At 36.2% G+C, this 17,323-nt stretch overlaps 1 protein-coding gene across 1 annotated transcript in view; it reads right to left on the bottom strand.

Annotated features, from left to right (window-relative positions):
* Window positions 1–15,840: 15,840 nt before the first annotated feature.
* LOC111395370 overlaps window positions 15,841–17,323 on the bottom strand; it is a 3,998-nt gene continuing 2,515 nt past the window's right edge. Inside the window, exons 2-3 of the mRNA XM_023021344.1 lie at window positions 16,548–16,942; window positions 15,841–16,476 (exon numbers count right to left, since the gene is read on the bottom strand). Coding sequence (XP_022877112.1) covers window positions 15,841–16,476; window positions 16,548–16,942 — 1,031 coding nt within the window. The remainder of the gene's footprint in view (window positions 16,477–16,547; window positions 16,943–17,323) is intronic.

The following is a 17,323-nucleotide window of genomic DNA, read 5'->3' as shown; positions in this document are numbered from 1 at the left end:
AACTTGGTGACCGCTACCTGTAGCCGTGCTAATAACCTATGCCGCCGACTGAGCGCATCTGCCACACAATTAGAAGAACCAACCTGATGTTTAATGACAAAGTTGAACTGCTGCAAAAAGGCAACCCATGATGCATGACGGGCAGATACAGACTCCTGGCTTGACAAATGCTTGAGGGCTTCATGATCACTGTATAAGATAAATTCTCGCTGAAACAGATAATGTCGCCAATGGCGAATGGCCTGAACAACAGCATAAAGCTCTGCGTCGTAAGTGCTATACCTCCCACGAGCCCCTGCCAACTTCTGACTGAAATAAGCTACTGGTTTTCCTTCCTGATTGAGGACAGCTCCGATACCCAATTTAGAGGCATCACAATGTAATGCAAAAGGTTTTGTGAAATCAGGCAACGCAAGTATTAGGACTGAAGTCAGACGCTCCTTAATGATCAAAAACGCTTTCTCAGCCTCGGGTGTCCACTGAAACTTACTTTCCTTCATGCAATCAGTAATTGGAGACATGATGGTGCTGAAGTGCTGAATAAATCGTCGATAAAACGACGCTAAACGGTGGAAACTCAGCACATCACAAACTGACTGTGGACGCGGCCACTGTCGAATCGCATCAAACTTAGCTGCATCCACCGTTACCCCACCGGCTGACACAACATACCCCAAAAACAAAACACTATCGGTATAGAACACGCACTTCTTAGTGGCTGCAAAGAACTTCTCCTTGCGTAAAATAGTAAGGACTTCCCTTAGATGCACACCATGAGACTCCTCCGACCCACTGTACACCAATATGTTATCGAAGTATACAACAACGCACTTACCAATAAATGGTCGAAGTGCTTGGTTAATCACCCGCATGAACGTGCTCGGTGCATTGGATAGTCCAAACGGCATAACTAGCCACTCAAATAACCCCTCCCTTTTCTTAAATGCTGTCTTCCACTCATCACCAAGACAGACTCTTATCTGATGGTAACCACTTTTCAAGTCCAGTTTGGTAAACACAGTTGCGCCGGCCAACTGATCAAGCAAGTCATCTAGCCTCGATATCGGAAAGCGATAACGAACTGTTATTTTGTTGATGGCCCTGCTATCTATACACATCCGATAACTCCCATCTTTTTTTGGCACTAGGAGTGCGGGGACTGCACACGGGCTGAGGCTCTCTCTGATGTACCCCTTCTGTACCAACTCCTCTACTTGTCTCCTCAACTCCTCATGTTCCACTGGGCTCATTCGATAATGTGGGCGATTAGGCAATGACGCTCCCGGTACCAAATCAATGTGATGTTGCATATCCCGCAAAGGCGGAAGACCCTGTGGAAGGTCATCCAGAAACACATCATGAAACTCAGGCACCAACGCGACAGCTTTGGGGTGAAGACTCGTCCCCTCGGCTGCCATAGGAACTGTCAACACTCCTGTCGCCTCAGTTTCCACTAACAACAGTACAACACCTTCTGCCAGCATCTCACGCACAAACAAAGATCGAGAAAGTAGATTACTACTGTCCCCTGTCGAAGACAGACACTGCGTATCTTTGGAGGGTAGTAGTACAATCTTTTTACCCGAAAAGGTGAATGTATATGCATTTCGACGCCCTTCATGGCACACATTCCTATCAAACTGCCATGGACGACCCAACAACAAATGACACGCATCCATCGGCACCACATCACACCAAACACTATCACGATACACACTGCTAATAGAAAAAGATACCAACACACAGCTAGTAACACGAATTTCATTACCTCGTCTCAACCATGCTAGGCTATAGGGAGCAGGATGAGGTTCGGTGCTTAACTGCAACTTCTGCACGGCCGCTTCAGATATCACATTTTCACAACTGCCCGAATTAATGATGAATCTACACACCTTTCCTCCAATGGTACACGTAGACAGAAAAATATTGTTTCGCTGCAGGTCCTCAGACGACCCCTTAGGCGTAAGGCACGCCCGTCGGACCACCAAAAGAGGCCCCGTGTCACCTGTATGCACAATTTCAGCCTCTTCTTCTTCATTCTCCACATGAACAGGATCGTTAACATCGACTTGTGTTGTCCCTCCAATGAACAAACCTGAGCGTGGCTGCCCATGAGATGGACAGTCCTTCCTTAAATGACCAAAACCACCACAACCAAAACACTGACTTCCACGCCCTCGTCCACCAGTAGGAGCCCAGCCACCCAGATTAGCGGTTGGAGGAACCACTAGCCAAGTGTTCTGATCAACGCCCCGACCCCCAGATGTAAAGGATTGGGACGGACCAGATGTGGGATTTGGGGCGAATTGTCGAGCCCCACCTCCAGATGGACCACCAGAAATGCTTACTACAGAACGACGTTGTTGTTGATTTTCAGCCTGAAGTGCTCGCTGGTGAGCCTCAGAAATAGATACCGGCGAGAACATATTTAGGACGTCTTGCAAATTCAATCGTAGTCCACCAATATAGCGCGCTACCAACTGGTCTTCTGATTCTCCCACATCATTTCGCGTTATCAGTTGGTAAAACTTTGTGAAATAAGTATCTACAGATCGATTGCTTTGTCTCAAATTCTGTAAGCGCTGATACAAAGTCTTGGAATAATTAAAGGGAAGAAACGCTGCCTTCAACTGTTTCTTCATTTTTTCCCACGACTGGATTTTCGCCTTACCCTGACGGATCCAGTTTTGCTTCAGTTGCTGCCACCACGCAGCAGCACGACCACGCAGACGGGTCGCCACCAAAGGTACCCTTTTATTGTCGGGCACTTCTTTGTAATCCAAGATCTCCTCTACTGCCGCCAGCCAATCGAGGAATTCATCTGCCTCAATTCCACCGTGAAATTCAGGTATATCAACCTTGAATCCGAATTCCCATCGTTGAAATGCGTCCTGCTGTTGCACACGAGGCTGTTGAACACGATCGCCACGTGCCTCTGACAAGGTCTCCTCATCCGACCTCTCCCCTGATTCAGATCCACCTCCACCATCACTCACTGGGGCACGACGTGGAGGAGCAGTAGGTATTCTGTTCTGCACAACCTCTGCCGCCCACGTCATGAATTGATCAAATCGAATTGTCAACGCCTCAACTTGATTACGCAGATCTGCAACTTCATCAATCTGGCCACCACGACCACCACGTTCTCTCCCACGCACCATTCTCTGATACCAAAATGATGTAGATCGAATCTACAAACACACGACAACAGTAACCAAACGGATTGAATTCAGAAACAAACTTTTATTATTTCGTGAACAACCAAGAAAATCCTAGGAGGCGTCTTGCAGTGTCTTAAATATGAAAGAAAAGATAACCTACTGGGCCAGCAGTCCCAAAATGGGCTGGGCTACAAAATGGAAATAACAAATGCTGAAAATAAATAACACAAAAACTTAAAATACTGTTTTGACACACTAAACGACTTCAAATGCCCAAAAACCCTCGTATGTCACAGCAAAGCTGTGCGTTCAATCCGAAACGCTCGCTACCTTTCCAAAATGGGGTTATGGGCCCAAAACGGACACCAAACGCAAAAGTTACATCAATTTCTTTGAAAGCCGACCATCCAACCGTTCCATGTATGCCAATGCATGTTCCTCCACATAAACCTCATCAAGTTGTCTACCCATTGGTATAGTCTTAACTTTGAAAAATACTATAGAAGATTTTTAGGTTTGAAGTATCAAGTTCTTACAATTAAAATCTGAAAGTTCGTGATCCAAAACATTGGAAGTTCATAATTCAAAATTAATTCAAGAATTATCCATCGAATTTAGGTAAAAAATTGAATCATTTATTATTGATATAACATGCACGTGGACATCTAGACAATCTTACTTATTGAATTAAAGAAATTTTTTAATTTTTGGATAATTCTACTTCCGCATTCCAACAAGAGGATGGGCTAGGGTCGGGAGCTAAAAAAACAAATAGCACTTGTAATTTATAGCACAAATTGTTTTAACTTTAGACCAAAAAAATGATTTTTTTAAGATTCGAGTCTATTATGAAAAGAAAAGAAAATCGAGAAAAGTCAATAGACTTGTGTGTTTTATTAAGAACAAAAATCTTATATTTATGGGGAAGAAATAGGGATACAACGGTAATAATTTTTAGGGTTGCAGGGATACAATTGTCATTCTCTAAAAAATTTATTATTTACAACTCCATTGAATGACACACTACAAAATATCTACCTCGTCAAAACATTGTTTGATTAAAATCCAATGGGACAAAAAAATTAAACTAATAAAAAGTAGTACGATTATTTTGGAGTATTAAAAATAAATGCTGTCTCATTAAAATCTTGTTAGGAAAATTCAATGGGATAAAACTTAAGCAATAGAAAAAGAGTATAGCTACTCCCCTTGATGTTGATTATCGAAAATCTTTGAGTTGATGCATTCAATCTCGTGAACAAATTTCTTGAATGTAAATATTGACAGTACTTTTGTAAATAAAGCAGCCACATTATCACCTGAGGGAATTTGTTCAATATCGATGTCATCATTCTTCTGAAGTTTATATGTATAAGAATTTTGGAAAAATATACTCCATCCTGTCACATTTGATATAACTTCCTTTGAGTTATGCGATACAAGCAACATTGTTTTCATACAAAATTGTTAGACTATCTTTTGTTAAAGTTAATTCGCATGATACTTAGATATGATGGGTTATGTTCCTTGACCACACACATTCTTGGCCTGCTTCATGAATTACAATAATTTTAAATATTCCTATCAATGATTGCATTATAGATATCCATGATATAACTATTCCTCCACGTGTAAATATATATCCTATTTGTGATTTAGTTTTATGTAAGTGAGAGAGATAATTTGCATATGTATATCCCACTAAAGCAGATCCCAACTTTTGAAGATAAAATAATCTCAAATTAATAGTCCATTTTAGTTAACAAAAAAAATACATTTAACACCATTTCAATGTCTCTAAGTTGGTATAGAGCTATATCTTGCAAGGAGACTTACAGAAAAAGTTATATTGGGACGAGAGTAATTTGCAAGATAAGTTAATGCTATAATTGTACTAAAATATGGTAATTCAAGACCAAGAACCATTTCTCCATTAAGTGAACGAAATGAATATTTTTCACATCAAGTGATCGAACAACCAAAGGTCATATCAATGGATGTGCATTATCCATATAAAGGCGTTTTAAGACTTTTTTCTATATACGTAAATTGATGAACAAATAAAATCCTTCTATGAAATGTTCAATTAACAACCCTAGAATATGAACTGCAGTTTTGTTGAGCTCTTCAAAAGTTTCACTTAAATTTAAATCATCAATATAAACTGTCACAATTACAAATCCAATATTTTTTTTTATGAAAATACATGGGCAGACATCATTATTTTGTAGCCTTCATTCGATAAATATTAGCTAAGGTGATTATACCACATGTGCCAGATTGTTTTAATCCATATAATGATCTTTACAATTAATTGAGAACATGGTTCTCATGTATGTATCGTTTGTTTCTGACACTTTAAGTCTTTCAGAGACTTTCATATATATGTTACTATCAAGTAAACCATACAAATAGGCAATTACTACATCCATAAGGCACATTTCGAGTCTTTGTGACACAATTGAACTAATTAACAATCTAAAAGTGATAGTGTTCATTACGAAAGAATATGTTTTCTCATAATCTATTCCTAATCTTTGTGAGAAATTTTGAACTATGAGTCAGGTTTTGTATCTTGTAATTTCATTATTTTCATTTCTCTTTCGTACAAAAATTCATTTGTAATTTAACAGGGATTATATTTTCAGATGTTCGAATTACAGGTCCAAATTCTTTCTATTTCTCTAATGAATTCAATTACACCTGTATAACGTTCTTCTATTTTGTCTAATTATTTCTATGTTGACAGTCTTTAACTAATTGTGGTTCAGGATCTTCATTTTGCATAATATCAAGAGTCGCATAAAGGCAAAAATATTGTCTATAATAATATTATTTTATTTCTATAATTTATGAGATAACATATAATTTATTAAAATCTCATTATTTTCGAACATTTGGTTTTTCAAGAACCATATTTTCAATATTTGGTTGATTAATATTTTCTAATATTACTTCTTCTGAAGTTTTTGGTTGGTTTTTCTCCTTACATTTTTTTCGAAGTACATAGTCCTTTAAATCAAATGATCGATTATACTTCTGGTATATTTGAAATTCATTTGTTACAGTAGATTGTCCTTCAGGGAAATCAATTTTTGCTGAAATATTTTCTGCTAGAATAAACGACATTGTCATCTTTCTTGTGTCAACAAATACGTCAGATAATTGATTTGTAACCTTTTGTAAATGAATGATTTTTCAACTTCTTGTCCATATTGATTGTTTCGGGAATCAAAGTGAGATAGAATTGTTTCATTCCAAGACATTTTACCTAGTTTTCAGGATGTAATTTTTCCTCCCAAAATTGGGAAAGTTATTTCATCAAAATGATAATATGTAAAACGTACAGTAAATAAATCACTCATTAAAAATTCAAGATACCTAATAATAGATGATGAATCAAAATTCACATAAACCCTAAGTCTTTAGTGAGAACCCATTTTAGTACATTGTGGGAATGAAATAAGGACTTGGACAGCACAACCAAATATTTGTAGGTGAGAATATTTGGTTCATGACCAAATGATACAGCATGTAATATGACATGGTCCCCAAACATAAGTTAAGAGTTTTATTTTCATAAGTAATGGTCTAACAATAAGTTGTAAACATTTAATAAACGACTCTACCAAATCATTTTGTATATGGACATGTTCAACCGGATGTTCAATAATAATCCCAATTGACATAAAATAATTATCAAATGCTTGTGATATAAATTCACCAGTATTGTTAAGACGAATAGTCTTGATTGCATAACCAGGGAATTGCGCTCGTAATTTTATGATTCGAGAAAATAATCTAGCAAAAGCTAAATTCTTAGTAAAAAGTAGGCAAACATGTGACCATTTAGAAGAAGAATAAATTAATACCATAAAATAACGAATGGTCTACATGGTGGGTGTATTGACCTACATATATATCTACGAATTCTTTTCAAAGAAGTTGGAGATTCAACATTAACATTTATAGTGAAGGTCTAATGACTAACTTGCATTGCTAACAAATACACATAGATAATAATTAGGCAAAAGAATATTCTGGTTCTTCAAACGATGTCCATGTGAGTTGTTTATTATTCGATGCATCAATATAGCTCTTGTCCAAGTTGATTATGCCAAAGTATAAAAAAAATTTGGGTCAACGAACTTCAAGTTCATGACAATATTTGATTCAACTATTTTTATATATGTATATTACATGCTAGATGGGAGAGTATGAAGTTTTTCTTTTATCTACTTCTGGCAAATATAAAAAAAAGTTATGCAAAAATATTCAATATCATTTTCTTGTATCATCTTAATGTGATATTCATTGCAGCGGATATCTTTAAAACTTAGCAAATTTCTTTTAAATTTTTTTAATAAAGTGTATCATCATTATATATATTTTTTATTATTCACTAAAATAATACAAGCTCTTCCAGAGCCTTCAATAATATTTGATGCATTTGATATCGTATTAACATTATTTTCTACAGTGTTAAATTTTAAAGTACTCTTATCTTGAAGAATTGTGTGCATGATTGCACTATCTGCTAAATGAATATTTTGAAAATCTATCTTAAATCTTATTAGTATTTCAAGATTTAAGCTTTTTTAGAAATACTAATATGATATTTTTTGAGAATATTGAAACATCGAATTGTATGCTCTTCAGGAGTGATAAATTAATGTTTTTCTTGATATTAATTAAACAAAAAATGTTTTCCTTTAAAAATTACAATCATTATTGAATTTTTTCTTCAGGAACACAATGAGATATAACTTTCCTAGCCATGTACCACTTTGAGAGTACGTTATATTTTATAGTCGCTTCTTCAAGAGTTATATGTCAATATTCATGCTATTTCAAGAGTAATAACAAACTATCAATTAGAAACACTAACTCTTTAGGAGCCTTGTATTATTTGCAGAGATGTGCTTCTTCGAGAGCATCAATAAATTATTATTATTATAAGATGATTATCTATATAAAGATCTGCTTTTCGAAAGCAATAAATATAATATTTTTTCTGAAATATTAATATCATTATCAAATTGTGCTACTCCAAGAGTAGCAAATCATTTCATATCAATCAAAAAGAAATCAATAAACGAAATATAATGATTACAAGATTCCAATTATGCTATTTAATAATTATCAATGCATCATTACATATAAATAATAATATTTCACATGAAAGACACACATAGGCAAAGGAAAAAAAACCCTGTTTGGAATTGAATAAGAAAAAAACTCGTTTCAAGCAACATCCCTTCTCTTACTAACGTGTTTCATTTCCATTCACGGAAAATTGAACAGAACACCTCTCTTCCTTTCTAGGTTCATGGCAAGGCAGTTAATATTACCTTCAACCCCGCTTGCGAGAACTAGTCTCCATCAATGAGGGCCCAGTATGAGGAAAGTGATGCTGGAAGTCATTAGTGGAGCCCAATTCTTGCCCAGGACTAGAGTCCTAAATATATGGCCTGTACTGCACATGGAAAGAAGTTTGGAATTGGATTTCAAGAATTGCAGTCATGGTTTATAAAGAATAGAGGATTTGAGCAACCGTGCTGATAACGTGTTATAAAAAGATAGAACAAATAAAAAAAATAGAGAGAAGTCAATATATTTGTGCGTGTTTTATTAAGAACCAAAACACTAGATTTATCGGGAAGAAATATGGATACAACGACAATAATTTCTAGGTTTATAGGGATATAATTATCATTCGCTAACAAACTTACCATTTACAATAGAGTCATAATTTTTAGGCTGACAATAATATTAAGTTCCATAATAAAAGTATTGTCACTTGTATTAGTTAAAACTTCAAAAGTTGGAAGCAAAATCCCTCCTAAATGTTGTCTACTTCTTTTCTCTCTTTTACTTCACTAGTGATTCATCCAAGCTCATCTATATATATATATATAGATGGTTTTGGGTCTCTAGTTTGATGTTCACATAATGTGTATATATATATATATATATATAGATGGTTTTGGGTCTCTAGTTTGATGTTCACATAATGTGTATATATATATATATATATATAGATGGTTTTGGGTCTCTAGTTTGATGTTCACATAATGAAGCTTCATTACTATTGAATCCAACTTTTGAATTGTGTATGGATGGTCGAGTTCGACTTCCCTTGATAAGGTGGAACTTTTGTTTTTATTAATAAATTTTCCGTCCTCATTTGACTTTATTAAAGGGAAAAAAACAAACTGCTATGCATATATGGTTGATTAAAATTAAAACACTGTTAGCATGATTTAAATGGAGTACTAATTAAAATGAGTAGGGTTTTACATGTGAGATTCCAACTTGGCCTCTCACTTTCTTGTCATTGCCTAGGGATGCTAGACAAAATTAAACAAATTTATACCATATTTCAATTCTTAGACCGACTCATTCAGATTCTTCCAACCCACATTTCTTCCTTTATTAATTATTAATAAATTCCTGCAACAAAAATAATATTAATTTGAATTCCAAATCCTGATTACCGAGGAATAGTTGACATTAACCTACTGTAAAATATAAATAATTATGCCCTTATTAATTATATGATTTGAAGTCCATTTCCCACTTCAAACATTGTATATAACATGCCTTTAGTCTTCCGTTTTATTCCGTGTAAGCCGCTGGGACCAACTTTCTTAAGGGTGCTTCTTGAACAACCCTCGTGCCACAAAACTATCTAATTGTCCAGGGGTTGTTCAAGTGGGATTTTCTCTTTCTTAATACATATGAAAAACAAACACGTATAAACCGGGCCCTTGAGAGATTAAATATAAAAAATTGTGGGGTTATTTTAATGGAACTGTTGTGAAATCTAAAAATACTATTGATGATTATGTTACAGAGTTAGATACTTGGGAGTTGAACAATGCGAAAGTACTTACTTAGATTCATAATTCTATTGAGCAATCCTTGGTACGTAGTTGGCGAAGTGATAAGTGTTCTTTTTACACTTATTTGGAATCCTAAATGATGATATTTTGTTATTCTTTAGATGAATTAGTATCTAATTTGTTATTTATTGCTTTTATTAGGAAAAATTTGAGTTTCGAAGAAGAATTGGAAGAAAGAATAGAAAATGGCTGAAATGAAGTGAATCTAAAGTTTGGGGGACTAAATTGCAAAATTTTGATAGCTGATTTTAATCCAATATCAATGATTGGAGAAGGTGTGGATTCAATTAGATGGAATTGAAAGCTAAAGGAGTAAGAAGACATCAAAAAGAGTTAAAATAAATGAAGACCGAAATTGAGGGATCAAAGTGCAACAATAGAAAATATTTTATATGGCGCGCACGCACGGGCTTCAAGTCGCGCTCGCGGGACCTCAATTCTTTAATACCAAGAAAAAACAACAAAGTGGAGCGCATTCCATGAACTATATGGTGCGCTCTGGCCACATTTTCTATGACCGGCCAATTTTTTTAGTTCGATGAAATTCTACATAGAAACAATATCTTGACATCCTATATATACCTAAACATGCCCAGAATGTAAGAGACCTTCCCAAACCTAAATTTTATCATATTCCACATATTTTGGAGGCGAAGAATAAGTCTATAAATCAATTCAAGGCAAATCATACAAGGATTTTTAAAATTCCTAGCCCGAATTCAAGATTTGAGCAAAGAACGTGGATTTCTTCTACTTCTTCCATCTTTCTTAATTCCGAGTGATATTTTTCTAATTATTCTTATGTAATTTAATTAATAGGATATTAGGCTGAATTTTTCATTGTATTGGATGAATGATGAACTCTATTACTTGTTTACTTTAATTCAGGACAATTAATTTAGTATTTTAGGATTTTTCTTGATTGGTTTTGCATTTTCATTGAACTATTTGATTGCTTAATCACCAATTGGTAGTATGTTGCTTATTATAGTGTAGGAATACTCACAATAAGTCTAAAACGCGACAAAATCAATACATGAGCAATAAGTATTAGGAATAATATCTATGACATATGCAATCATGTGGGATAAATCATGTGAATCAATGTATATTTTTCATATGAATTTGGAATAGGAATAGGATCGAGTCGTGTTGAACATATGTTTAATATATCTTGAAAAGAATATTGAATAAAAATGGATTATCGATTGTCTTGAATGCAACAATTTACTATATTACGGTTTAAGAATTGAATTAAATGACAATAGAGGGATTCGTGATTCCAATACAAACATTCACATATTAGATAAATAGTTTAACTGATTTGTTAATTTATGATTAGTATAGAAAACATACCAAACAATTCTTTTGATTTTATATTACTTCGATTTTAATAAAAGCTATTGAACTAGATATTAGACCTTATTCCTCGTTGGAACGATACTCTTAACTCACAAATCTTATTACTTATACAACAATCCTGTACACTTACGAATTTTCTACAAACACAAAATTTGAATCTGCAAAAGAAGTTTGGGATCACTTTTAGAAGCTATATACTAAATCTAACTTTACAAAGCGATATCAGTTGGAGATTGATATACGGGCTTTACAACATAAGAATATGAGTAATCTCGAGTTTTACACTGTTATGAATTTGATTTGGGATGAGATGGTTCCTACAGAATCAATAGGACTAAAAGCATGTGAGGAACATATTACTTTTAGAGAGAAGTAGTGATTAGTTTTGTTTTTAATACACTTCGCAATGATTTTGAGGGACTCGGAGCCTTTATCTTGCATTGCACTCCACTTCATTCAGTTGATTCGATGGTTAGTGAACTTGTGGCTGAGGAAACACGTTTGAAAACTCTTACAGGAGAAGTATCTTTTCCTCCATGTAACACCTCAGTATTGATTGTATCTTCTCGATCGTATACATAGACTCAGAACAAAGGTTATATAAGAGTTGTTAGTGATAAGTGTGACTTTTAAAAACAAAAAGGACATTGAAAGTCTCAGTGTCCTAAACTATTGAAGAAGCAATAAGCGCAACAACAATTCTATTATCCAATGTTAACATAGTTGCCTCCATGCCACCTAGTAACTCATCTATACTTGGAGCACCACCTTCCTCCAATCCCATAGTGATTGATCTAATAGAGTAGTTTTAGAAGTTCTTAATCACACAGCGACATGCTATGTCAACCTCTACTCACATAGGTTTGTCATCCCATAATTCCTCAAGTATTTCTTCCTCATGATTCTTTAACTCATGTGCTTCCAAACACATATCATCTAACTCAAATTTCTTTAATGACTTGCGCCCTTCTAACTCGTCTATGTCTATTATGATTGTTGATGGCACCCCATTGCCCTTAGCAGGTTTGGCTTTGTCAACACACATAATTTATCACTTTCAGATGTCTATTGTGTTTCAACTCTTACTGTAAATCTTATTTCTATTAGCCAATTATATGATTTTGGATACATAGTTTTCTTATACTGCTTATCATGTGCAGGATTTTCATTCTCAGAAGTTGATTCGGATAGGGTATAAACAATGAGGGTTATATGTTTTGGACAATCTGAAACCACCACATATTGCAGCATCCAGTGTTGATTTGTCATCTTTTTCATTGAATTCATCTTCTTCTAATATTTGTGGCATTCTCGCCTTAGATATGTTTCCGCTAGTCATTTGAAATTTTTAGTCTCTAAGGATTAATTGAGAGATTTATAAATTCACATATTTCTAATTGTAGTGGTTGCAAATTAGCAATAAATTTTGCTTTACCTTTTCCTCTAAGTATTTTTCGTTCGGTTGTATCATTTGATCTTGTTCATTCTAATGTATGGGGGCCTACTCTTATTACTACAAATTTGGTTTGATATTATGTGTCATTCATCGATGATTATAGTCATTATTGTTGGGTTTATCTTATGAAACAATGTTGTGAATTTCTCTCTATTTTATCGTTGTTTTAGAGCACTTACTAAAACTCAATATTCTGCTATGATTAAGTGCTTTAGATAGATTTGGATGGAGAATATACATCTACATATTTCTTTGAATTGCTTGCTCTTGATGGCACAATTCATCAAATCTCGTGTACTAACACCCTATAACAAAATGGTGTTGCTGAATGAAAGTATAAATACATTGTAAAAATTGCTCGTTCCCTTCTCTTATCTGCTAAAGTTCTCAGTGAATTTTGAGGGGAAGCAGTTCTCGCTGTTGTTTCTCTTATTAATAAGATTTCATATTCTCATACTTCAAGCTTCTCATCATTTGAAACATTATTTGGGCTCTTAATTACTCCTCATTGAAAGTTTTTATTTGTACTTGCTTGGTCCTTCGTCCTGGCGTAGAACGTAGTAAGTTGACATCTTACTCTTTTTTTTGGATAAAGTAAGTGTATTATATCCAAAATGAAAAGATTAATTACAAAATCACAAGGGCATACCCCAGAAAAACTAGGCTAAGAACATATGTCTTCCTAACACCAATAACATAAGCTTAGATAAATGCTCATAACCTAACCACGACAACAAAAAATATCCGCAGAAAAACCCCATGAACGTTGGAGCCATCTATTCTCATTAGATGGAACCAAGCCCTTACATAAATTAACACGTGCACTAATAGAAAAAACAATGTCTCGAATAATGGTAGGCTCGTGTTTAGGAGCCTCACCAGGGGTCCTAGCATTACACTCACGCCAAATAGCATAAACTGAAGCCGCAAACATCAACTGAATAACGATGGAATGCATTGATCTCCCACTAAGCTGCTCCATCCATGAAAGAGTACCTGTCCAACTCCGTTGAATCCAAGGTAAGTTACATTTCGCATGCAAAGCATGCCAAACACGCTCCGAAAATGGACAAGTAAAGAAAAGATGATCCAAATCCTCCATCAAATAACCACACAATACACAACTCATAGACTGTACCAAACCAAAATGAAGAAGCTTTGACTGTGTATAAATGCCACCTTGAATTGCTAGCCAAAGGATAAATACATGTCTTGGAATACATTTAGGGAACCATACAATGTGATACCAAGTCACCCTAGGGCAACGAAGTCGAAGAGACTCCCAAGCACTCCGAACAGAGAAGACTCAATGTGCATCATCCTCCCATCGTAATACATCCTCTCTATTACTGTGTGGCTGAAAAGTATCAAGTGTATCTCGCATCAAATCAGACAAAGCTGGGGAGCGAACTGATGGCCATTTCCAAGTATCACACTCAACAATATCAGCCACCTTAGCTTGTCTACTCAATCTAGATTCACAAATGATCCTCTCTCCAAGAAAATTCTCTAAAGGGCCAAGAGGATGCCAATTATCATACCAAAGCAAGACACGTCTACCATTCCCAATTCTGAATTTCATTTTGTCCCTCCCTATATCTCGGAGTCCAAGAATTTTCCTCCAACTCCAAGAGCAATCCCCAGGACACTTCAATTCCCAAATGCTCCGTCCTCCAAGTAAATAATATCGTGTCCACGAAACCCAAAGAGAGGAGGTAGAATCTGTACAAAGGGACCAAAGATGCTTTAACATGGCAGCCATATTCCAAATCTCCAATCCCCGCAGACCTAAACCACCCTCCTCCTTGGGCATACAGATTTTTGCCCAAGCCACTTTAGCCCCACTGGTGCCAAGGTCACTAGCCTTCCACAAGAAGGCCCGTAGTGAATTTTCCACTTGCTTGATCACAGCCTTAGGTAAAAGGAATACAGAGGACCAGTAGACCTGAATAGAAAATAACACTGACTTAATAAATTGTTGCCTCCCTGCATAGGAGAGCGTTCGACAGGTCCAACTCTTAGCCCTAGCTATAATACGTTCCACCAGCATCTTACAGTCCAAAGCCCTCAATTTGCTAGAGATTAGCGGAACACCAAGATAACGTACCGGTAGCACGCCCTCCTTATACCCTAAAACATCAAGCAACTGATCCTTAAGATATGTAGAAACACCACTGGCAAATAAATTACTCTTATCTGGACTAGGAAGAAGTTCAGAAAGAGCTTTGAATCGATTAAGGCATTCCCCAATGAGCAAGACAGAACCAGCCTCAGCTCTACAAAAGACCATAAGATCATCAGCAAAACATAAGTGGGTGATCTTCTCCTTCTCACATCTCCAATTGTATTTAAAGTCATGTTCAGCAACCATCAACCCCATTAACCCCGAAAAGACCTCCATAACCAAGACAAATAAACAGGGTGACAAAGGATCTCCTTGTCTAAGATCTCGCCCACCAGCAAAGAATCCATGCAGCTCCCCATTAATGGAAATCGAAAATCAAGTGGTAGTGACACACTCAGTAATCCACCTAACAACTCTTTCGGGAAAACCAACCACCATTAAAATTGCAACGAGAAAATCCCAACGAACAGAATCATATGCTTTCATGAGATCAACTTTAAGAGCACATCTAGATAATCCTCCTATGCGGTGATAGTTCCTCAACAACTCTTGGGAAAGAAGGATATTATCACTAATATGCCTTCCTTTAACAAAAGTAGTTTGATGAGGTCCAACAATGTCTGGGAGCACCATTTTAACTCTATTGGCAATAAGCTTAGCAATACATTTATAAATAGTATTGCAACAAGAGATAGGCCTAAAATCCTTTACATGAGAAGGACTTGGAACCTTAGGAACCAATGTGATGGTAGTAGCATTAACCTGCTTCAATAGCTGCCCCGAGTCAAAGAAGGACTTGATGGCACATAGAACATCATTTCCCACAATACTCTAAGCCCTCTTGAAGAAACCTGCATTAAAAGCATCTGGCCCTGGAGCCTTGTTGTCTTTCAACGAGAACAATACCTCTTTAATTTCCTTAAATGTCACATCTCTATTAAGATTTTCATTATGCACTACTGAGATACTCTTAGGAAGAGCTTTTCGAAGCAAGTCCGTATCTAGACTCTCACCACTAGGCTGCTGACCAAGGAGATTTTGATAGAACGCAACAATGACTTCACTAACCTCATGCGGCTCCTCCACTCTAGTACCATCATCTTTACAAATGGAAACCACTTTACTCTTGCTATAGTGACTTTTCATAGCCTTGAAGAAGAAAACAGTGTTCTGGTTGCCTAAATTTAGCCACTTAACACGAGCTTTTTGTCTCAAAATGCCTTCTTCAGCCCTGCTCAACTCACAAAGTTCCTTTTGTAAACGAGACTCCTCCCTATGTAGAGACGAATCCAAAGGCGATTGCTGAATCAAATACTGAACATGCTCTATATCAGTCCGAGCTTGAGTAACTCTCGTAGGAAGTTCTAAAAAATGTTCCTTATTAAAATCTTTCAAAGCAAGCTTTAGCTTGTTCAACTTCGAACAAAAACAAAACATAGGGGTTCTCGCTACTCTTTCACCCCAAACCTGAGCCACCAATGGAAAGAAATCCGAATGATCCATCCAATAACCAAAGAAGCGGAATGGAATCTTCCTACGAGTAACTCTGCAATCCTCACAACCATAGGTGAATGATCCGACACACCAGCAGTAAGAAATGTAGCTGACGATCCCGAAAATTCCTCCTCCCCCTTCGAATTCACCAACACACGATCTAGTTTCTTGAGAGTAAGATCAGATACATGCTTATTAGACCATGTATATAAACAGTCATCAAACTTCAAATTGGCCAACCCCACTATCGTTATGCAATTCCCAAGATCATCTTGCCATGCAGGCCAAGAAGAAGAACCACCTGCCACTTCTGAAGGAGAGAGAACCGAATTGAAGTCTCCCATGACTACCCATGGCAAGTGTGCAAAACCTCCATGCCTAGCTACAAAATCATCCCATAGATCAACACGCATAACTGGGATATTATCCCCATATACCACTGACACCACACAACCCATTTACCATTACATGCATTAACACGAACATGGATAGCTTGAGCAGAGCAGCCTACCAACAAGACATCTATATCAATTGGATTCCAACAAACCCAAATTCTGCCAATCGGAGAACAATTATAATTCAAAAGGACACTCCAAGAGTTGAAGATGGCATTTGCCACCTTATTTTGATTCTTCTCCTTAACTTTAGTTTCCACTAACCCACATAAAGAAATCCTATTGGAAGATTTAAGGTTCTTTACTTCAGATTGTTTGACGGGGTCGTTTAACCCTCTGACGTTCCAGCATCCAAATAACATGATTAAAGTCAAGGAAAGAATCACAACTTCAAAATGACTAGCGCCATCTACCTCCGCTAGGGG

Source organism: Olea europaea, chromosome 6 (assembly GCF_002742605.1).
Source record: "Olea europaea var. sylvestris chromosome 6, O_europaea_v1, whole genome shotgun sequence".
Taxonomy (NCBI): Eukaryota; Viridiplantae; Streptophyta; class Magnoliopsida; order Lamiales; family Oleaceae; genus Olea; species Olea europaea.
Note: the sequence above shows the minus strand (reverse complement) of the source record. Positions and strands in the feature narration are given on the sequence as shown.